Source organism: Emydura macquarii, unplaced genomic scaffold, assembly GCF_026122565.2.
Source record: "Emydura macquarii macquarii isolate MOO-44397 ecotype Brisbane River unplaced genomic scaffold, CSIRO-AGI_Emac_v2 contig_1790, whole genome shotgun sequence".
NCBI lineage: Eukaryota > Metazoa > Chordata > Testudines > Chelidae > Emydura > Emydura macquarii.
In genome coordinates this window covers 28,243,779-28,267,476 of record NW_027131927.1, presented here as the reverse complement: position 1 = coordinate 28,267,476, position 23,698 = coordinate 28,243,779, and the positions used below count along the sequence as shown (strand labels likewise).

Below are 23,698 nucleotides of genomic sequence, written 5' to 3'. Positions count from 1 at the left end.
AAAATGATGCGTAACAAATAAGTTTGTGTAACAAACATTTCATATGATGAAAAACTGAGATGCCTCACCCACTATGGACCAATAGCATTACTGAGGAACACATGATTCAAATTGATTGGAAGCAATCTGGGTTAATCAGGCATCTTAAAACCCTGAATAATTCCAATGATGGGACTCCACAGAGCCTATGATGGAGGAATCACAGCTTCCACCACAGCTGTGGAAAAGGAAAATCATGATGCTTCAGGTCACCAACAGACTAACTGCAGAACCTCTGCCAGCAGTAACTCCATTCTCTCCCTCTCTCTTCTCACCCGCTTGTTAGCAAACCATGGCAACCTGTGAGACTAGTACAGAAGGAAGGAAGTGGCATCTGGACTAGGAGAGAGCACTGATGGGAGAGTTTGGCTTTCCATTTCCACATCATTAGCCCAGTGCCATTCTAGAAAGCAGCAAAAGCCTGAAAGGCCCATAGAAGGAATATTAGAAATACAAAATAAAATTAAACATGGATTCCCCAATATGGTATTTCTATTGTGTCACTGTTCTGTTTTTTAGTAACATTCAAATACGCAGAAGGAGAGGCAAATGATAATTTAAATGTCTGGTGAGACATTATGAAAAGAACAGGTAAAAATGAAATGAAACAGGTCTGCCGTAGGTATTATCATTAGCATTTTCTTTTTGAAGTAAATTAATGTAGGTTATTCATACAATGAACAGAATTAATGAAGGATAAACATCTGATGTCTGCAGCTAACTTTGCTCACACTTCTACTTCCTCTTGGCCCCAAACTATGCAAATATTACTCACTCTTTTTCTCTTCCTAACAGAGAGACAGTCTCAAACATTAAATTTACAGAAAGTCAGCTATTGCAGAGACAATACACACATTTAAAAAAGCAAAGAATTAAAAGTATAAATTGATTGGTAAAATGCATCTCCATGGAAAATGGCATTGCAAATTGCCTTAAAAAAAAAAAAAAAAAGGTCAATGGTTCCTTCATGTCATTTATTCTGGCCTTGAGAAAAATGTGTATTGTGTGTGCAAAATAGCAGCTAATATCAGAAGTGGCTTAAGGCCAACCCCGCAAATGTCTCTTGAGAGGTGCTGTACACCCTGAACTCTCTAACTTCAATCATAGTTGAAGGCCATCAGTACTTCCTTAGGAGAAGCTCTGCACCTTCTATGAGTCTCATATTTTGTAGACTATTTATTGCTCCATATCTCTACAGACAGACTAATGAGAACTACCATGTTATATGGGCAGCAGTTTTAAACAGCGGAGCCAAAAGGAGCCTACACTGTGTTATGAAAAAATCTGGAAATTAATTTCACCTTAATTTCACTCTATATCAGTAGCAAACATTAATATGCTCAACTAGAGAATGGTGAAGGTATTACTCATGTTACATGTAGAGAACACAGCATTTTAAATTTTCATCTTTTGTAATTTGTTTTATTGCCAGCATCCTTGATGATGAGCAGAACTAAAAACTATTGATTTTTTTTTAAAGTGCATTTTACTTTTTACCTGAAGACTTATGTAATTTAGAGACACAGGAGTCCATCCTTCCTGCTAAGGCAAAAATCTGCTAGTTTAAATACAGCCTCATGGTTGTAGGAAACAATTTTAAAATTTCCCCCCAAATGATTATGTTTAAATTCTCATCCACCACATTGCATTAACATGCTTTAGCAAGAAGTTTACTTAAAGCAATTGTATAACGCGATTGCACGTGGTACCTATGTATATGCTCTGCATCTGTGTTTACTGTAACAATTTCATATGTGTTCAACACTACCTTTTGAACATGCCACGAATGAAGATCTAAAGATGAACAATAGGAATTACAGTAGAAGCTCAGAGTTATGAACAACCTCCATTCCCAAGGTGTTCATAACTCTGAAGTGTTCGTAATTCTGAACAAAACGTTATGGTTGTCCTTTCAAAAGTTTACAATGAACATGAACTTAATACAGCTTTGAAACACTACTATACAGAAGAAAAATGCTGCTTCCCCTTTATTTTTTAGTAGTTTACATTTAGCATAGTACTGTACTGTATTTGCTTTTTTTCTCTCTCTCTCTGCAGCTGCCTGATTGTGCAGTTCTTGTTCCAAATGAAGTGTGTGGTTGACTGGTCAGTTCGTAACTCTGGTGTTCCTAACTCTGAGGTTCTCCGGTATCCAAGTGCCAAGCGAGCATCTGAATAAAGTTTTTGGACCAAATAGATGCTTCTCAAAAGGGGCTGCACCTATCCGGACATGGTCCTTCAAGTGTGATTTTTTTTTCACGTTCAGGTAAAACTCAGCTGAGCTACATTTTACAGAACTACTTTAAAAAAATCCTCATTTGAGTTAAACAAACATTTTCATCCAAAAAGCGTACTACTGACAAAGTCAAAAGGACCAAAATTTAAAGTTTAAGACAAAAATGCTTCCTCGTGCATAAACAACATTGTTACTGTTATGCTTAGTGTGCGCATATTTTCAAAACAGAGATGTGACTGTTGTTTTGTCTTCCCTTCTTTAGTATACTGTGTGTGTGTCTGTTTCTGTTTTCTCCCACCCTACCCAACACCCTATGCCCTTCTTTTTGTTGTTGTTGGGTTTGTTTGTTTGTTTTTTATCTCCTCCTCACATCTCTGCCTTAATCCTACTTTATTTTTCCTCCTCCTCCCATTTACCGTGTCTTATGTTTTCTCTTATTTTTCTCTCCATTCCCCTCTCCCTCCCCCCTGTTCTGCAGGCTCTCTCCCTGATCTAACCGGATATGAAAAGATTTTTGAATGGCAGCCTGTGCTGATTCCTCATCCAGACCTCCTTTCCTCCAGGCTTTTCTGTCAAGCAACAGTCCCAGATATAATCTGGAGTACCAGAGCCAGTATTGTTGTAGCCATGCTGGTCCCAGGATATTACAGAGACAAGGTAAATCAGCTTGAAAGCTTGTCTCACATCAACAGAAGTTGGTCCAATAAAAAAATATTACCTCAACCACCTTGTCTCTCTAATACCAGAGACAGACCCAAGTATCTGGCTTGCTGTCAAAGCACAACAGTGCTGTTAAAGCTAAGCAGCACAACGACAGGAACAGACATTTTAGGATTATATGGAAAAAAAATCAGGACAAAATCCCAGTTTCATCGTAACTCAGGTAACACAACACAACTGTTCCTCAAAATTAAGAAAAATCAAGTATGTGTGAGGTCTAGTTATCCTATACAAAATGCAAACATCTTCCCAAACATTCATTTAACTGTCAAATTAACATACTGGTCTTTTATGGCTTAATGAGAATCTGTGGAAAACAAATGTCTTGTAAAGCTGTTACCCTCCTCTCGACACTTGGAAAGAGAATAATAGATAACTTTTTGCAGTCATAGGATACTAAGATAACAGCTGCAGGCACATTTATGAATTCAAGTGTTTCAAAGACTTTGAACTGAAATTATATATTACGTTTGCAAGTATAAAATTTGTAAGACATCAATTCACAAAGCTGTTTCACATGAAAAATATAAAATTGTATGTCAGACTTCATTAAGAAAAAATAATACAATAGTGATCTAAAGTCATGAGTAATATCTGTTATGATCACTAAAAACATTCTTCAGGTTACTGAAAATCAGCAGTGCATCTCTAACAGGCAATTATACACACTTAATTTCTAGTCTCTCACTGTGGAAGCATATTAGTTGAAAAGTCCTAGATAAAATGTAAGTATTGTTTCAGTTCTCAGTTCGATCAGCGGTTGAAACGTGCTGTACTTCTCCCCCAGAGCACATTTATGTGAACTAAGAGTGAGACTAAGAATCTTCTGTTAAAGTTTATGAAAACTTTCACAATTCTGTTCATGTTACAGTGTATAATACTGTCAACCCATGCTGCTTTGTAGGGCAGAGGTCAGTCATTTTTTCCTGCCTATATTCTGCAGTGGAACTAACAACTGCCTTTTTATAAAGACATTCAATTGTCCTACTAAAGTTAATTATTCAAATCAAAGAAAAACATTTGCTTGCAAACTACAACACATGCAAACAGAACATAAATTGGACACCAAGTTTTATGCGTACAGATGTGATGTGAGACACACATATAAATACACATTCTAAGGGTCATACTCCTTTTTGAACACTCACATCCTCTTCCACATTTCGTACATGCACCAAGCTAGTTCTTCCAATATTCATGTTAAACATTTCTAGGTTTAAAATTACATTTCATGGCAAGAATGTTACGTTAGCCAAATTTGCAGCCTGTCAAAACTAAAGGAAAAATGATGAATAGTCACTGAAAGTTTAAGGTTCACAGGGCCCTACACAGAATATTAAGATCCAAAAATGTTAAAGCATGTAAATCTGTTGTGAATTTAAATATAGTAAATAGATATTCAAACCATTTCCTTGTTCATGTTTAGTAGAAAGACTGAACTCAGCTGAGTTACTGATTCTACAAAAATGCTGCAAAAACTTCAAGACCTAAATTTACTCTAAAATGTTACAAAGCACAGAAAACGAAGTTTTGGTGGTATCAACTTCAATTATCTGAACTCATTACTTTCAATTTAGTGGGAGGCTGTGCAAGTTCCTAGAGAGAGAAAGTGCCACAACATTTTCAATTTTTCTTTTATGCCTACCATTCCTCTCTCCTCTTTTATTTGGTATTCACACATTGTTGAGTTAATGCCTCTTACTCTTTGCCATATTACATTATTTTCCCTATTGTTCCCTCCCTGTTCTGTCCCTCTTTGCTCCCAATTCTAATCTATCCTTAATCACCCTGCTTTCATCTACACCCTGCCCCTCATATTTTGCTTTTCCCATTCCCCACTTGAAGTCCACTACACTGCTAAAATTAAATATGTTTAATGTATTGGTTCATTGAATTAAGGTATGAATAGCATGTTGATGAAGTTTGCTGGTGACAGTCAATTTTTCAGTTAAGTGCTATGAAGGAAGATTGCAGGGATGGACAGACGGACACACACACACACATACAAAACTACACAATTGCTGGCAACTATATCTACGTTGGGCAGCCACTACACAATTAATATAGAAAAGAAAAACAAAAGTCCATCTAAGTCATTTTAAATAACCATCACCTGAAGAATAGGGCACATTCCCTTAATCAAAGGAAAGTTTCAACAAAGTGATGAGCATGTTGTAATGGTTTGATAAACCATTGAACACATACCTAATCTGCAGGATTCTTTATGAAAAGAAAAGACCGAATTACAGTCAATGAGGCTATGAACTTTTCTTCAACAACATATATCAATAGCAGAAGAAGTGCACCTAAATAACTTATACCTGGAAAATTGCACTGAAAATAAGAGCAAAAAGCTGCAATGTACAAGAAGCTAAAATGCTGAGTATCCCATGGCTTTGATTTGGGTAGTATTTTTCGGATACCAAGTTCCAAAAATTCAAGCCTTAAAGGCTTCAAGGCCTCTCTCTGCATCTGCTTAAGCATCCTGCTCTTTCCCCCCATTGCAGAGGTGGGGGGGGGGGGAGGAAAGGAAGGTAGTCACAAAGCAGGAGTCTTGTATAGCCCCATGACTTTTTAACAAATTGTATTGCAGCTGACTGAATGTCAGTCAGCTGGGAAATACAGGCTGCCTTTGTTTAGGATGTCAGGTGAATGAGTCCTTGTGTCACTGCAACGAATATCATGGCTATATATGGGAACAGACCAGCTATGGAATAGCTCATCTGGCATTCCACAGCTACTACAGAGGAGATACTTTCTCCTCAGAATAGGAAGTTGCCTCTTCTAAGTATAAAGCAGAGGCTTTGAAAGATTGCTATGGGTCAGACTGAATTCCATGTAGTTTTAAAGAGATTTATTAGATGTGCATAATGGAGAATTTTTTTTAATGTTTTAAAAATAAAGCCTGCACAATAACGTTATAGGCACTTCTAATTAAAGAGCACTTAGATACTAAGGGAGGATGCTGTGAACCTCAAACATCTAAACACCACCAGTATTAGTACTTACTTTTGTTTGTATCCAAAAAAACCAATGAAAAACATGTTCCAAACTAACAGGAATGTAAAAGCAACCTCAAAAAAACCCCAAAACTGACAGAGGTATGTCATCTGGAGAGAGTAACTGGGCAGTGGTCACAATACGAGTACTAACACTGGTTACTATTACAATCAAGTTAGACATTTTTATATTAAATTTCAACTTGCAAATAAATTAGTTCTTATAAACAAACAAACATAACCATGTGGAGTGCATTAGATGATTCCCCACTGCCCACAATGATATTCTCCCAACTCAGCTTTTTAGAATTTCGAAACACAGCCGAAAGTTATTTGAATTTGCAGAAAGTTATTCCAACTAAAAACAAGTTTATCATTAACATGCCTTTGTATAGTTCTCACTCTGCACTTAGAACACAGTAAGGCTGATTCCTCAACTGGGGTAAGTCATTGGAGCTCCACTAAAAAGTTAGTTGAGTATGCCAAATCAGATTCATCTGAGGATCTGTCCCAATATCTTGGAAATTCGCTATGGACTACACCAATTTGGCATAAAATATTAGTAATTGAATATAACATGGTTTGTTCCTGTATACACAGCAAACTCAAACATGTTAGAACAAGGTTGGAGTACAATTATGTTAACTTGGTGCTTCACCACACTTTTAGTATACACAGACCTTTAAGCTAACAATTAAAATAATTATCCTAAGACTTGTATTCAAAGCTAGCTCTAATTTTCTCATAAGCTCTCAACTTTCCAATTAGCAATACTACCCTTCAGTTCTCATCTAGCTCCTTAGCATGATACCGCTCAGGGTAGAATCTGAGCACCCCTCCACGCATTTGAAAAAAGGAACTCTTTCCTCCTCCTCAGCCTATGAAAAAACAGCTTGATTAGTTTACAGTTTTATTTGTTTGTATATGTTTGTGTGGACGCATCTGTGTGCTGGAGAAGTGTTGCTAGTTCCATGATCATCCATCTATTGTGAGACTAAGCTACCGCGTCTAGGTCTAGCTCCTGTCAAAGTTCTGCCCTCTGTGTTCTCATCCCTTCTCCATCAACAATTTTATTCCTCCGGTAGAATGTGGCTGTCATGGGAGGTCATGACTGCAGATGGAGAAGTGATCTCTCAGTTGTCTAAGGCCTGTTCCAAGGAGGACTCCGAACATCAGGGCACAAACCTTGACTGGACTTAATTCAAGGAGGAGCCAGTGCAGACAGCAGAAAAGTGAAGTAATATATCCACAGGCTGCTGGATTCATAAGCCTAATTACTTTAACATGGCCTGTTTATTTTCACTTGTAGTTAGCACTACGTGTTCTTGCAAACTGGATACCATTTATTCATCAAAACTAAATACACTAAATTCATTAACAGCTGAAAGATCAAACGAGAATGACTAAAAACATATAATGTATTGGACTGAAATGCACACTATTTCTGCATCTTCCGCATCCCATTTATATACCTGAGGGACACAAGTTCTTTAAACTAGTGTAATGAGAGCACTGCTCCTAGGGCATGCTACACATTGGATTGGTTTTGCATTTGAGAAGATTTTATTCCAAGTAAATGCAACCAACATATATGGATTTAATTCTGTCCAAATTATCCCTAATCAATGACTACAATGGTTTATCCTATCAGAATAATGTATGTGCAAGGAACCCTTAGAAGTAAAACTGTAAATCTGTCTAAATTACTGTAACTTGGAGGGGAGGTGTTTAAATCGCTCTGCCGACTTCCTTTTTAAATCTCCAGAGATGCATCAAAAAGATGAATGATTCAAGAGCTGTTACTTTCACTCACTCTTTCTTTTACCCCACCACCACTAGTCTGGTATTTTCATAGCCCCACTACCATCAGTCACTGAAACAGCTAGATGAAAACATAATATATTCCTAGGTACAATAAAATAAGTGTGTACATTAATTTAGAAGTTGGAGGGAAAGTTTTAAAGTTCTGTTAACATTCTTCTCACAGTTGGTGGTATTCAGAGTTTTCTATAAACTCAGATTCTATTTCTCCTTTTTTTTTTTTTTTTTCCCAGTTTAACTCACCCTTCGCTAGTGTTTTCTACATACATTTATACTCTACACCAGTGGTTCCCAAACTTTATTGGTTCACCTATCACCTTAAAAAAAAAAAAAAAAAAAAGAGTTGTGAAATCAATTGATGCAACGTCTAGCTCACATGCCACAGTTTGGGCCTCCCTACTTCTACACCTTCTGCGTCTCTAAAGATTAATGCTGTACCCTTGGCATGTCATAACACAATATGACATTTGAAGAGCTGGTACAACTTTCCTCATTCCCACTACCACTTATTGTTTGGCAGATGTGTAGAAGTATCCCATTAAACTGCTGACCTTTCATTTCCACTCCTCTCTACATATCCCACACTTTTCATTTTTACTCTACCAAGTCTCCTTTTGAACCTAACTGCAAGTCTTTGGTTTGTCACGTTCACTTAGTTTCAGCATGTCTGGTGGTTTTTCAAATTGCTAGTTAGTGTGAAGCAAACATTGTTCACCATAAAAAATATTTTAATCCCAGCTGGAAAAAAGAACTGTGCCCTTCAATTTATTTAATTTGCTAGGCAGACTTTCTAAGTCACAGCATTGTCAGCAAAACTAGTTTGGCTGTTGAATTAAATGGCACTAACATCAGATAGCGCCTCAAGGGAAATGTGCATAAGTTCATGTCCTGGGACAATTTGGCATGCCAAAAAAAAAAAAAAAGGAGAGGAGAGGAAATATTTTCAGCTTTTTAGTTAACCTTGTACTCTTTTAACTGGTGTTATATCCCAGATCACTTACCTATCATGTTCTGCTAGTTTTAAAGTTAAAAGATATCAAAATTCAAGTATTTGGGTTTAACTGAATAAAGAAAACACAAAAGCCTGTAGACTTTAGAAAATCCGTCTGAACAGGAAAAAAAAAAAAAGTCCAGTTCATATAAGAAACGTACAGGCATGATCATCAAATTAGCTGTCGATCTGTGCTACAGTACACTGATAAGCAAAACAAGAACTATTCTTCTTCAGTTACATAACAGTCAAAGATGTTGTTATGGTTTAAAAAGACAAGCAACCTATGCTTACAGAGAAGGAGGAAGTCTCAGACGGTAAGACTGGTAACAACAAGCTAAAGAAAAGCCTAAAAGCTAATTTTCTATTCCAATGAGTGCTTTTGCTTTCACAAGGGCTGGCAGCTCCCTTCCCCCAAATCTAGAAATTGACATACACAAAGTCATGTAACAGCTTAGATAGTATAGACTTCACAAGTATTATGTGGAAAGATGTTTCTGTGGTGGAGGTCTGGTCTATGCCAACAAGAGAGCTTTCTCCTGTCATCTTAGAGCATCTTCATTAAAGCACTACAGCATCACCAATGCAGCGTTTTAAGTGTAGACTTGCCTTTAGATTCTTCTGCAATATGCAGAAGCCAGACTAGAAGCTATTTTGTAACCAACATACAGTACTATACATTCCTTCTGCCTTACCCCAGACTGATCTTGTCACCATGTCCCCTGATTCATCCCCAGCCTGTCCCACTCTGCTCCTATTCCCCATTAACCTGTCATATGCTCCTTATCTTTCAGCAAACAAGTCAGGTAGCTTACTACTTTTCATGGGCTCTGGCAGAGAGAACATTCATCATACAAAAAAGATTGCCCCTCTGCTCTGATTTCTGGTGCTTAGTACCACAGCGTCATCCAGAAACCAGAAGAAGCAATTCCAGGAAAAGTGTAGCTCAGCATCTAAACCTTGGACCCTAGAGCATATGCTGCATGAAGGGAGTCTTTGGAGAATTTTGGTGCCAAACCTCTAATGAACAATATGCAAACAGTGAGTTTCAGAGGTTTATAACTTGGCCAAATTTGGGTGGATTTCCAGAGAGATGGCAGAAGGCACTCTTTGAATTTCAGGTTCCTGCTCCAAAATACAGAAGAACTAGAGCTTCTCAATAAAATGGTTGTAAGAATTTAAAATGGGCAAAACTTTTTGTCCTCAAGTTATTTTCAGAAATGGCTGAACAGTTTTTGTTGAAACATTCCATAAAAGCTTGAGGCAGCCACCCAGCATAGAAAAATTTAGCATGAATGGTTAAAGTAAAAGCAGCAGTGCTGCCAGTTCTACTTATAATAAAGTCATCTTCCTCAAAGCACAATGGCAATGTTTAAATATTATAAGTCATCTTTGGGAATTGTGTTTATTTTTCAGTTGATCCATTTTGCAGAATTAGTGCTGACACTTGGGGCTTAATTCAATATCCTTCCACTGAGAAAGAAAGAATGTTGGATATTGGATTTAGATCAGGACATTTAGTGACTGAAGGAGATATTCACAAGACTGTGAATTAGAACCTCAATTCTTTACTGGGACTGCCACCAACTTACCATGTGACCTACAACAAGTCCTTTAATTTCTCTGTGCTTTCACTATAACGAGATAATATTGCTTACTTCAAAAGATATTGTTAATTACTTAATGTTTCTGAAGAGCTTTCAGGTCTTTGGGTGAATAGGGCAACAAGTGCAAAGTATTAACTATTATACTGAAAGGTGGATTCCAGGAAAGGCTGGCTAGCCATGCATTGTCAAACTAAAACAAAACCAAAAAACAACAAAACACCTTGCAGATTATGCTCACAACTGCATTATCTGAAACGAGATAGACAGTGTCTTATTTTCTATATGTGAATATGTGCACAACCATTTTTTTAATAAAACTTTAAAAATAATTAAAACTAAAATAAATATTCCTAAGTGAAGACAACTAGTAAACCAATGTTAGATGAAAATAAGAGTACCCATAACTTTCTTAAAAGATGAATGACCCTTATGCATCTCATGAAAATAAAAATCCCTACACAGCAGCCCAAGACTCAAATCTGATGGTAGGAGGTTTAACAATCATCTAAAGTGAAATGCATATTTTTAATAATTTCAATCTATTCAATAGCTTGTTTTCTGTCATATTTTATACGCTTATTACATTGACTCAACCTGTCAGAATTACTTAGCTGTTAGAATGTTTTCAGGACCTTCTAAGATGGGGTAGATTTTGAACACTTTAAAAGTTTAAACACTTCAGTTTCCCAAGATACAGTTCTATTAAAAACAAACAAAAAAACAGACTACAAGAGAAGCAACAGGGAACAAGGAGCAGATAATCTCATGCAGCCTTGGACAAATCACAGCCTCACTGTGCCACAGTTTGCCATCTGTAAAACGGGGATGCCACCTCCTCTCTCACCGCCTTTATCTATATCATTTAGTTAGATGGTAAGCTTTTCTGGACAAGGAATGTCTCTTATTGTGCATTTGCCTAGCAGAAGGGAACTCTGAGCACTACCATGTCACAAGTAATAATAAAAAAAATGCAGAGTATTGATGAGGTCTTACTGAGCAGCAAAGAAGTGAGTTATGGGAAGAGTATCCTTATATATCATGGTTCAAAACATCAGACTGGCCACGTGGAGAACCACCATTTTAGCAGTGACTGTTGGTGCCAAAGATGCTGTAACAATAGGCCTTTTTCTTAGGCTTGGCAGGATTAGAACAGGTTTCTCTTGTTATGCTTTGGTTACATAAAGAACCTGAAGGCATCAAAGAGGAGTCCAGTTAGAAAAAAATCACAGTGCTGACAATTTCCAGTTTTATCATGAGGCATGTGACCTGGTGTTTGGTGTTTTCCTTAAGACTTTTACTGTTGGATTCAGACCTCTTGAAGATATTACATCCCCCCCCCTTTTGTTTTTTTTTTTTTTTTTTTTTAAAACAAGAGGAAAATTCTAGTCTTGATGGTTGTGAGGAAAAAAAGCTTGAAAACATGAAGCAAGTATACAACAAAGGCTCAGTATCCAGAATGCAAATATAAAGATGTATTTAAAAAAAATATCATGACCTTCTGAAACCTGATTCACGATTTCTGAACACTTGAGATTGGCAACACATTCAAGAACAAATCTGGATTTATGTTGCTATTACAATGAGAGCTCAAGTTCCAGAGGCACCCAATCAGAACAAGGTTCCAGCCTCACCATCAGAGCAGCACATAGTATAAACTAAGTTTTATCATTAAATGTTACTTGAATGGTTTAATTAGCCCCAAAGGGACTTAGGCACCTCACAATACAGATTTAGGTACAGCCCTGTGTGGATGCAAAAATTTGGATCTGCAACTAATCCACAAGGATGGTAAAAAATACAACCGCATACACATTCTCAGCTGCAGATCTCTGCAGATTTGCAGGGCTCTAGATATAGGACATCATCCCTTCCCTGAGGAGTTTACATGCTAATTACAGGCTTGACACAATGGAGGATGGGTTAAAAAGAAAATGAGAATCAGTAGTAATTGTGCCTGATCAATGAGAGCTGTGGATGCTCTGAACCTCTGAAATCAGACTGCCCTGGCATTCATTACGTGTGAACCAGTAAGGGACCTAACAGGATCCTACAGACAATCTATGCTCCCACAAAGATAAACCATCACACAGCCTCACTGGTTGCTTGCGGCTCTTCAAAAACAAAAAAACATACAGAATTGAACTGATCTTGTCTGCTTGGATAACGAGCTGTTAAGCAGATTCTAGAATACCACACATACAAAAAAAACATTGGGAGGGGAAGAGCACTTTAAAATTCTGCATATATTATTGATTAGAAATATTTTCAACTGGACTACTCACATGCATAAGTGTTTATAAGATCAGGGACTCAGTAAGGAGGACTTATATAAAAGAAGTTTGGTTTTTACTAATGGTACCTTAATCTTTATTCATGGAATCAGTTTCCCTCCCCATAGAACCACGCCCTTCCATGATAACACACAAGATAACCATTCTAGGGAATTAATGTAGGGTTTTCACAAGCGCTCACTAGTGGACTAACTGTACTCACCACTGAAGCCAAAAGGAGTACTTTTGAAAATTCCATTCTTAAACAGTATTTCATGGTTAAAGGAAACTCATCTGAAAAGTCACTTCAGCATATGCTGCTTTAGAACACTAAACCTTACTGGACTACCTTGTACTACATAGTCTCTTTTTAATGTCTGTATGCTTCCATTAACAATAACAGAATAACACATTTTTCCAGAAATGTGATGGATATGACCTCACATAATGGTAAATATCCAAGTTCTTCATCCTTCTGACTTGAGAACTGTAAAAACATGGAGACAGGGATTTTGTAGAAATATTCCCCCCAAACACATTTAAAATAGAAGTTCTGACTAGCTATACACTTCAGTAGCTCACGTAATTATTTACTCAAGTCCATGCTAAATTACTGAAGTTGGAAATACATAAAAAAGCCAGCATCTGGTTTCCATCTGTCTTCATGGGAACCAAGAAAGCACTTGGACTGAAAAATAAAATATCGGGGAGCAAAAGAGCTACAATGTCTTTGGGAGGAGGGTGAAGAAGAGACACACCCCATAAAGGAGATTTTCAGAACTTACAAAAAACATTTAATTTAAAAAAAAAAAAAATGTGAGGAACAGAACTGCAAGTTCTACAAAAGCCAGTTATTTAAGCCACTTATGGTATGGGTAATCAGCAAAAAAAATTATAGCCCCTAATGAAGAATGCTGGAAATATGCCCTAATGGGAAACCAATTGTGAGTGACTCCTTTTAATATATATTAAAAATATATACCTGAAAATATTTTTAATAGTATGTAAGTATTAGAGATTTACTACTCTGCACGTCTGGCAAGGATGATATATACAGCTGTACTTAGGAAGCCTCTAGGAAAGGATCCCTTTTTAACTGTGACTTGTAATTCTGACTCCTTCCAAGGATAGCAAACAATTACATATTTGACCAATATATGGTACTGTTTTATTCTGAAAAAGAAAGTAATTTATTTTCCCTACAGAGACATACTCTTATGAAAATAGTTGAGTGCAAATTAATTGAACTGGTTTTCCATAGAAATTGTTAAATATTTATTTCAGGACTTGAGGAAATGTTATTAATGCGTCTCTCTCATTTGGACTGTATTTGAAGGTTGCATTTTCTTAGGCCCTGCTCCCACCACCATAGAGCCCAGTCCTACTGACTTCAGAGTCCATGCTAGTAGTTCCCAGTGCAGGACAAGGACCTTAGACTATACATTCTCTGGACATTGATTCTGTCTTCCTGTATGCACAGCCCGTGTAAGTGCTACAGAATATTAATATTGCATTAAATTGCATTATTTATGTGCCTTACCAGTTCTGTAACTCGCTAGAAAATAGGACTTGTTTTTTTATTCAAGGGTATTTAACCTTAGAAATAAAAGTTGCAACATACAATTGTAATGACAAGTAATGCCTACTAAAACACAACTCAAGAGTTTTGTTATGGTAGTCAAACAGCAGCAGAAGTATTTCTGACAACAATAATAAACGGAAACAGCTTTCTCTAAAAAAGCATCAAATTTCATATTTCCCCTGATTTACTAGAATATCTCGTTTGTCTGCAATCCCTTTCTGCATGTCACAAAGCCACCATTTCAACAGCATTAAAAAGGAGCAATGACCCAGCATCTATAAAATGCCCTTCCCTATCAGCTGGGCAAGCTATCTCCCTGGCGTCATTCAATTCCTCTTAACTTCTCTCCCAAAAGCCAACCAACCAACAAAAAAAAGACACCTTACATCTTCCCTCTTGCCTATGAGGAATGAGGGGGTGGAAAAATGTTAACAGCACAGGTGAGGTGTCTAATGAGTTACCATGTGATATTATTGTAATATTCTATTCTCTCCCCCCACGCTGCTCTGTGTATAACCCTTGCTCATTGTTTTATAAAATATGGATCCCACCCCCTCCACTAAGAACCATGCTCCTGCACCCATGTAGAGCCCCAATGACTTTAAATAGGACTCCACACAGGCTCAGGGATATATTAGTTTTCAGTGCAGGATTGGAAACTTAAAATTATACACACTTAAGAGCAGGGACTGAGTCTTTGTTTTTGTGAGTTGTCCCATATTTCAAATTAAAATTTTAATTTCAAATTAAAAACAGCAAACTGCAGGACCAAGATAACTTTTTAAGATTCCCAGCCTCAAGGAAGATATTCCATCTGGGTGGGTGGGTTACGCAGACAGTATTTTATCTCCTTATGAAATATCTAGTGTGTGCAAGCAATTACATCTTTGGAAGGCTTCCCAATTTCAATTATTTTAAGATTTAGACAGATTATGTCAACCTACATCAGCAGACAACTCAGCTATTGTTACCTTAATCTCAGAATAAGCAAACCATGTAAAATTGTTTTACATTACAAACAGCAGAGTGAAATGCAGAAATTGATCAACGTTTATAGATCATTTTATATCATTTAGCATTGTCATCGAATATTACCACTAAATAGAAAAAGTTTTTTGAACTACAAAGCATATTTCAGTCTTTATTCCCTACTCTTTCACCTTTTTTATTACTTCCATCTCAGAATGCAGCATATGAACATTACATTCGGAGTACAATACCATTAGTTAGAGACATGATACCTCATATACCACATCTACAAAAATACCTTACCTCGATTTCTGATTTGTCAACTCAAACAAGTGTTTTCCTTTTTTCTCCTCCTTTAGTTTAAAAAGGCGGTGTTGACCTTAACATTCCTCTCTAGTGTCTGAAGTCAAACATTATTGAACTGTGCTGATCCAGAATACTAGATCAAAGTATCTATTTTCATTGTCCAAGCTGAGTGAGGAGAAGAAACAACCCAATACATGATGCAAAAAGTATATTCAACCTTTTAAAAAATAATTGTCACATTTTATAAACTCAGGCCTTAGTAACAGGTAGGAAAATTTCTTAAAAGGTCCACATATAACATGACCATATCCTTTTAACCCCTCTGTCCAGTGTAACTATCATGCTGCAAAATCTCTCTCGTTTATCCAATTTTTGGGGAAAATATAACTATTAAGAGGCCCTTCAATTTTCATTTTTAGGGGGTTCTCAGTTAGGTCCTTTCAACAGGTAAAGGAGAAGTTGCCAGAACAGATAGTTAATGCTGAATATATATTAAGAATCATGCTCCAAAATTTTCACCTTAGAAATACAAGGGTGGGTAGCTTGAACTCAGCATTGAGAAACATGGAGTTGTTATTAATTAGGACATTAACAAAATTCATTAAGCAAGATTGTGCCATTCAGTTTTTCTTCATTGATAACAAAGGGTAGCTCCCATTAGGTGATGGCTGCAGGAGCTGGGTGACCTCTGAGGTGCTCTGACGCCTTGAAATTAAAAAGGCAAATCTTCGGATAAGAGCTATTAAGCTATGTTGTTTGGGCCTCCAAGACTCATCCACCCTACTCTTGAGAGACTCAGAGAATTCCAACTAGTGACATGCAAGCCAAAGAAGCACGGGGATAGGCAAGAAAGCTCCCCATAAAGTAAATTATAGTCTATGGTTCCAGTTTAGTTGAAGAAGGTAGGATGACCCTGAAAGGCAGAGCCATGGTAGCTACAATTTTGGGAATTCCCTTAGGCCTGCTTATCTGAGGCTTGCAGAAAGGCTACTGAAAAGAAGCCTGGCTGATTATCAGTGATTGTAGCAATACCATAGACATTTAGAAATAGAGGAACACTGTGGGAGATTTCTGTGCTGCCAGTACTGACTCTGATGGCTTCCGAGAGCTTCACTTCACAGGATGGAGTACTGCCCTCTTTTCCTCAGTTTACTGTTGATATGCTTTGAAACAGAACTTATTCCAGCATAAAGAGCAGGAATAGGTTTCAGGGACCGATTAGCAGAGATACAAAACAGGAACTGGTAAAAAACAGGAGAGAAACCATTGCAGTGTCCTTAGCACCAGAATCTTTGACACAATTTGATTGCTGCTTCTACCTGACAGGATGCCTTAGAATGACGCAAGAGTTCCGGACTGATAGCAGAGATCACCCAAGATACAAACAGTATGTGTGATGTGACTATTCAGACAACATGTACATTTCAAACAGATGTGTGTGCGCATGAGCACCCACACATGCATGGGCCAATCCATTTCTTCGCTGGTCTTGCAAAATTTCTGGAAGGGGATCCAGACTTGGTTAGAGTCCTGAGCTTTCTCTCAAGGAAACTGAAATTAAATTTATAATCCAAGTAAAGCAAAACAGTAAGTATTAGTCCCAGTATCCACTTTTATAGTCTCTGGTCATCTTTACTTTACCCATTCTTACTGTTTGAGCTGGACATCAACTTCTCAAGCAAATACAGCCTCAGATAGCATGAATAGCACTGTTATATCTCCTGGCACTTCTTCATAGTCTGCCGTGAGTACTTGTTTAAAAAAGCATGACTGGACTATTTCCTTTTAAAAGGCTTTATCTTTTTAAAAGATTACATTTCTGCATAGGATTAATGGCCTTCTCACGGCAGCTTGTTCAAAACTTTTACTTGAATGCTCTTTGGTATATACTCAAAATATAAACATAAGATTGCAAACAGGCTGGCAGTGTTTGTCTGAAACATTGTTTGCAGATGTTGATCCATCTGGGAAATGCTTTGCTGACTCAAAGGCATTCTCTATACTCTTCCTCCTCCCTAAAATTCTTCACTGGTGCGAACAACTGTGGGTCCAATAGCATAAGCTTCCCACTAACGTTTTTACCACTGTCTCCTTTAACCCTAACTCAGAACAGATCTAGAAGACACATTGGTCTCCCCTTGCTGCTGCTAGCACCAGTGGAGTTTTAGGGGGAAAGCAGTTTTTTGCCCCAGTCAGACATAAGGGATGTAGGAGAAGCTCAAAAGAAAGACAATCTAGGGTGTGGGCTGAGCACACAGGAGGGAGGAGCTCCAGGAACAGACAAGCCTGGGAAGCGAGAAATTCAGCTGATCCATTACAGTTAGTTATTATTAACAAAACCAAAACTCCAAGAAGTGGGAGAGTTTCAACTTTACACCGTGGCAACTATGTGTATCCACAAGTTAGGAAAGGCTCACATTTGTATCTAACCTTTTTGTAGAGGCAATGACTCAAGATACCATTATCCTTCAGTTATAGCCACCAAATGATTTAGAGGTGGTCATTCTTAAAACAGCAGATATTAAAGGGAAAAAAAACCTTACCTTTGCAGATTCATGTTCAAGTTGCCTGCACAGGCCTTGATCTTGTTTTGTGCTTCCAGATGAGTCATCCCCTCTGTACTTGTTCCATCAATGGTGAGAACCACATCACCTATCCCCACATGTGCTCGAGCTGCCTTGCCACCATCGCTTAACTGCAATGTCACAAATGCAGAGAGTAAGTAGCATTCTTCTTTGGGTCATGTTAGCTTTCTTTGAATACAAGGACACAAAAGGTTATACACATATGTACCTACATCTTGTATTCATAAACATAGATGGCATATGCACACACCTCTTACATGAGAGCGCCACCACTCCATATAAGATTTTTTATTGTATAACTGCAAACTGTCTTCCTCCTCTAATAATGAAAGGAACTATTGTCATATTTATCATTGTTTTGCATATCTAGAGATAGCTGTGTCACAGAGAAAGGAGTTTAGGGCTTAAAAACACCCATTCTTAGAAATCAGGGCCCAACTTCTGTTTCAGAAACTGAGGGCAAGGGAAAGTGAGGTACACATCTGTGAAGGAGAGGAGAGGTGCCCACCAAACAACCACTATCAAGAAGTGGCCTATGTTGGAGAGCCCCCAATTTGTAGACCTTGGGTGGTTATTTAAAAAGAGTTAGTATATTATACAAGACAACAATTACTTCCATTTAAAACATTTTTCTGTGTTGAATCACTCCAAATTCTGCCTTCTCTATAAAAACAGATCCAGATCTCTTTCAAAAACAGAAAATCCCTCAGGAATTTCAACTTTTTTTAAAAAAAAGTAAATGAGTAGAAATCATAAGAAAGTCAGTGTTTTAAGCATCAAGATGTCTGGGATTGGACATATTGCAAGACCAGCAGCACTTAAAGTACATACTGGAAGTATTTTTAAAAAATCTCTACAACGTGTGTGCTGGTATCATGCTACCAAAACATTTTGTTGATAGAGGGTTTAAGGTACATGTGCCATCTAATCAATAAGATTCAAAATCCGCTGTCCCAGAAAATTGCAGGTGCATACAACTGTTCCCCCCCCCCCCATTCAAACTAAAAGGAATAGTGAGAAATAGAGTGAAAGTCAAAATACTGAGTGGAGATAAATGTGTGTGTGTGTGGTGGCGACGGCGGGGGGAGGGGGGCGCGGGGGGCGTGGGGACAAACAAAAAAAACCTTGCTTGTTCCAACATTTTGAAATTAGTATATGCGGCTGAATTGCTGTTTGCTATAGAAACAGATTTTTTATCAATAGTCAAAAAGGGGACCTATAATTCATTAAAAAGTTGTTGGACAGACCAATCTTTTGCTCACTCTCCTCCACTAAGTGCACAATACAATAAGAGAACCCAAGTCACAGTAAAATATTGGCTGAAGAGCCCATTGTGTGTGAAGAAAATTTTGACCATGCTATTTATACACGACTCAGACAAAATTAAGCACAGCTTCCTGCCCATCCTAACCAGCATTGATAAGTTTGAGCTCCTCACACAAAATTTGCTGAAAAGGATTACTAATTCCCAGCCTGAAGCGGGAGGTGACAGAAAGGAGTCCTCCTTCCCTACATGTGCCTGTTACACATGGTGACTTTATGCAGGGAGAGGGAGATTGAGAAATATCTGTGAATGTTTGACCAGTTTTGTTATTTCATTAATAGTAATACATAATTCTTATCTTTTGTATAACACTTCTCATTTGTCGATTTCAAAGTGCTATAGCTATACAAGTACAACACTCAACCCTAAATACAGAGTCAAACCAGCACCTACCTACTTTATAGGGACATTAAATGAGACGAATAATCAGCTAGACAATAGAGTCAATGGGCAAGAGGAACAGAAAACAACTCTGAAAAAGCTGAAAAATCGTAGGAGGAAGGAAACCCTCCCAAGATGTGTAAGGTTTTGGTTTTGTTTTAAAAGTTGCCTTTTACATCCTTTCAATCACACCCACATCATGTGTTTAAGCATGGAAGAAAGAGGATATGGAACTGAAACAACAAATGAGGCTAGGTGCAAAGCCAGCTAATTTCCATAAATCAATTTCTCTCAATCCTTGGGTTATTAGTTTCAGTGCTGTATTTATAATATGAACCAAGTTTCCACCAAATCTGAATTACAGCTGTAAAACCTAGTTATATTTCACAATATGCTTAATAAGAAAAACACACTGTTCACAAGCTTCAGAAAGGATCTGAAAAAGAAATGTGAAAATTTCCCACAACTTAGACCAAATATATAGTCTGGATAGCTCATTTCAACTAGGAGTGGAGAGAGATTTCATAATCCATCACCTGCTGAGGCCAATCATTGCTGACACCAGCCTTCATCAGCAAACCTTTCTCTGGCCCCTCCACAGAGATGGACTTCATGGCTTGCAGTAAAGATCTAGTCTTTGCCAAACAGAAGTGTTCTGAGCATTTTCCAATAAGCACAACAAAATCATGCATCAAACGTCAGATTTAGCCACTGTTTGATTCTTAGAACACTAAAAAAAAGTTTTTAAATAGGGAGGCCATTTTTTTTAAAATCCAACATAATGCTAGTTTTCTCAGAAACGAGAACGTTGCTCTAAAATGTGTGTCAAGTAAAAGAATTTAAGAAAAACTAATTCTTGATTTGGGATCAACTTCAAAACTAACATTATAGAAAATGTCTTTGGTGCAGTTCTATGGCTCAAGTGTTTTATTAAATAGTCAAAAAGCTCACAGAAGCAGTTACATGTTTGTTTTGCTTTTTAAAGTACACATAGTCTATATGGCAGCCTATTCATTTTGTAACATGTAATACATCAAATTTGCAAGAAACGAGTTTCTTGTCCCTATCTCTGTATTGCATGTGTTTAAAAAAATCATTTCCCTAGATAGATGACCCTCTCCAGATGAAGCGTATAAATCAGTGTCAGTGGATCAGATTTGCCTCAATGGTTTTTACGGATTAATCAGTAAAAATTGGTTAGTTAATCCAGTAATCATTTATTTAACACCAGTGAGATCAGAATCAGGCCAATGTCTCCTCCTTCAAATAGATAAAAATAGACAGGAAGCATTCATGAAATAGCAATGAATTAGAGACTGAAATACATACTAGGTAGTTATTGAGAAAACAAAAAAGCATAACAGAAAATAGAGATGGAAAATACCTGTTATCTTTTCCATCCTCCCTGACAATATGGGATTGTTCTGTACAGAATATTCTTGAATGCTTTGTCCAGTCCAGTTTCAAACAACTTGCGTGATGGAGTTTCTACTTCTTTTCCTAGGAAACTATTCCACAGTCTAACACATTCCTCACACACGATATTCAGTCTAAATTTTCCATTGCTCACAGTTTCATCCATTACTCCTAGTTGTAAGGGCAGGTCTACACTACGAATTTACGTCAGCACAGCTCTATGAGTCAGGTGAAGAGGCTCCAAGCTGCCAGGAAAGAGAGATATCTCCTATCGTCTTAATAACTCCACTTCTGCCAGAGGCAGTAGCTATGTTGGTGGGAAAAGCTTTCCCGCCAACATAGTACTGCCTACACGGGATGTTAAGATGAACTGTTAGTGCAGGGCAAGCCTGGGTGTAAATCCACCACGAACTAGCATGCTGCACACAAATGGCTTGTGTGGACCCTGCTACCATGTACAAAAAGTTCCCTGGTGTGCATTGACCTATTCCCATTTCTAAGCAGAGTAGGTCAATGTGCAGAGGGCAACTTTTAGTGGATGTCAGAATGGTCCACATGGGCACTTGATGAGTGGCAGACTCCTCCAGGGTAGATTGACACCCCAGTTAGCGCAGAGCAAGCGATTTGCCTAGAAAGGACCTTACATTCAGGGACCCTGAACATTATGTAAAATACTAAGCAACAGCTCAGCAGTGCCACAGAATGAGTAGATTGTCTCTTGTCTACCCAGTAAAGTACTTCCCCTCCATCTACAACTACAGTTGGGCCAAGTTTTTCAGACATATAGTTTTATTTGCAGTTTTGGGCCAACCAAAGCGCTTTGCAATTTTGCCATTACAGACAAAAGTTCAGGCTAGATTCACAGGGGAATTAAAATGCCATTCACAAAACAGAAGGTGGAAGACAATGCCCCCTTCTACCTAATAGACTAGTTAGTGGTTAGGGCATTCTTCTGGGATGTAGGAGTTTGAGGTTCAAATCCCTGCCCTGGAGAAGGGATTTGAATGCTGGTGTCCCTTCTCCCAGATGACTGCATTAACCAGACTAGAAGGCATTCTGGGGTGATTCTCTCTGAGTCTCTCCCATTGAAGGAGTTCATCTTTAATTATTTACGTAAGTTGGAACAACTTCAAAAGGAGAGAGAAGAGACAGCCCACCCCTAGAATACCCAATAGCATGGTAGTTAGTGCACTCACATGTGAGGAGGGAGACCTGGGTTCAAGTTGCTGCTCTCTCCCCTTCCAGTTGCTTTGCACCACTCAAGTAGACACCTGTTGGATCCAGCTCCTTGAGGACTCTCCAGGTGTAGAGGAATCCATAGGCACTGTAGGGGCAACATAAACCACCTGGCAATACCACCTTTCCCAACCCCCAACCACGTAACACATCTGTGCTCCAGCAATCTTCTGCCACTGGAATGGCCTTTGGGAGCTGTTGCATCTAGGGTCATTTAGAGCAGCACTGAGGCTGCACCTAGCCACAATCAGAGAAGAAAGTTACTAAATATCACCTTTGTGCTACCCACACCTTCCTCCCGAAAACAGCAGAACATAGGAGTCATGCAGGCTCTGGTGCAGTTCAGGATCTGGCCCACTACTTTTGTCAGAATAAAAAGTTACTGCAAGATACATATACAAATAACTGATCTTTGCTAAATAAGCTTCTTGTAGACACTTTTTGGAAGTTAAGAGCCATATTATATTATTACAGCAATACTACTGGCACAGCCAACAGGCCAGCTAGGCAGCCTTAACACTCACTTCCAAACCAAGACATTTTATGCCAAATTTAAGTCCAGATCACATTTATACAGCTGAGTTATAGGAACTCTAATATGGGTTTTATAATGGAAATGCTGACACAGCCAACTATTAAAAGGTGTTATGTGGCAGCTCTGTAAATAAATTCAACATTCCCCCAATCTATACAGGATTGTACGAGTTTAGGTCAAAGCACTGTTAATAGAGAATTTTGTTCTGCTACACATTCATTAATGTATACACATCTCATCAGCCGTAATTGCTACACTTATGCTTCCACATGCAGCTATGAACTGTGTGCTTAATGAGATGCGTTTTGCCTACACTTTTAGCGGTGTTTAGAAACTGATTTACTGACAAAATCTAATAAGAGCTGAAACAACCTTAAAGATGTAAACAATGCCCAGAACAATAGTGGCACATAAAATATAAGGAATAAATGCTGCAAGTCAAGTTAGAAAGGAAGTTAAAAGACACAGTAAGATTTTTTTTTTAAAGTTGATATAAATTGTATTGTTCTCAAATTTATGTAAAAACACCAATGTGTTACTTTGGGATTAATACTGCATTTGGAAATAAATAAGACTTCTTTTTTGTGTTGGAGAGGTTTGTTTGTTTTTTTAATAGAACATAATGGTACCATAAACCTTTATAACTATATGGAGCTGAACTCATCCTTAAATTTCTATAAT

General features: G+C 37.9%; 1 protein-coding gene across 24 annotated transcripts in view; it reads right to left on the bottom strand.

The window, feature by feature from the left end:
* The window catches only part of PDLIM5 (PDZ and LIM domain 5), a 175,898-nt gene that overhangs the window by 108,788 nt on the left and 43,412 nt on the right, over window positions 1-23,698 (bottom strand). For all 24 annotated transcript variants that reach the window (XM_067557193.1, XM_067557192.1, XM_067557191.1 and 21 more), the window contains one exon: window positions 18,084-18,235. In XM_067557193.1, coding sequence (XP_067413294.1) covers window positions 18,084-18,235 — 152 coding nt within the window. The remainder of the gene's footprint in view (window positions 1-18,083; window positions 18,236-23,698) is intronic.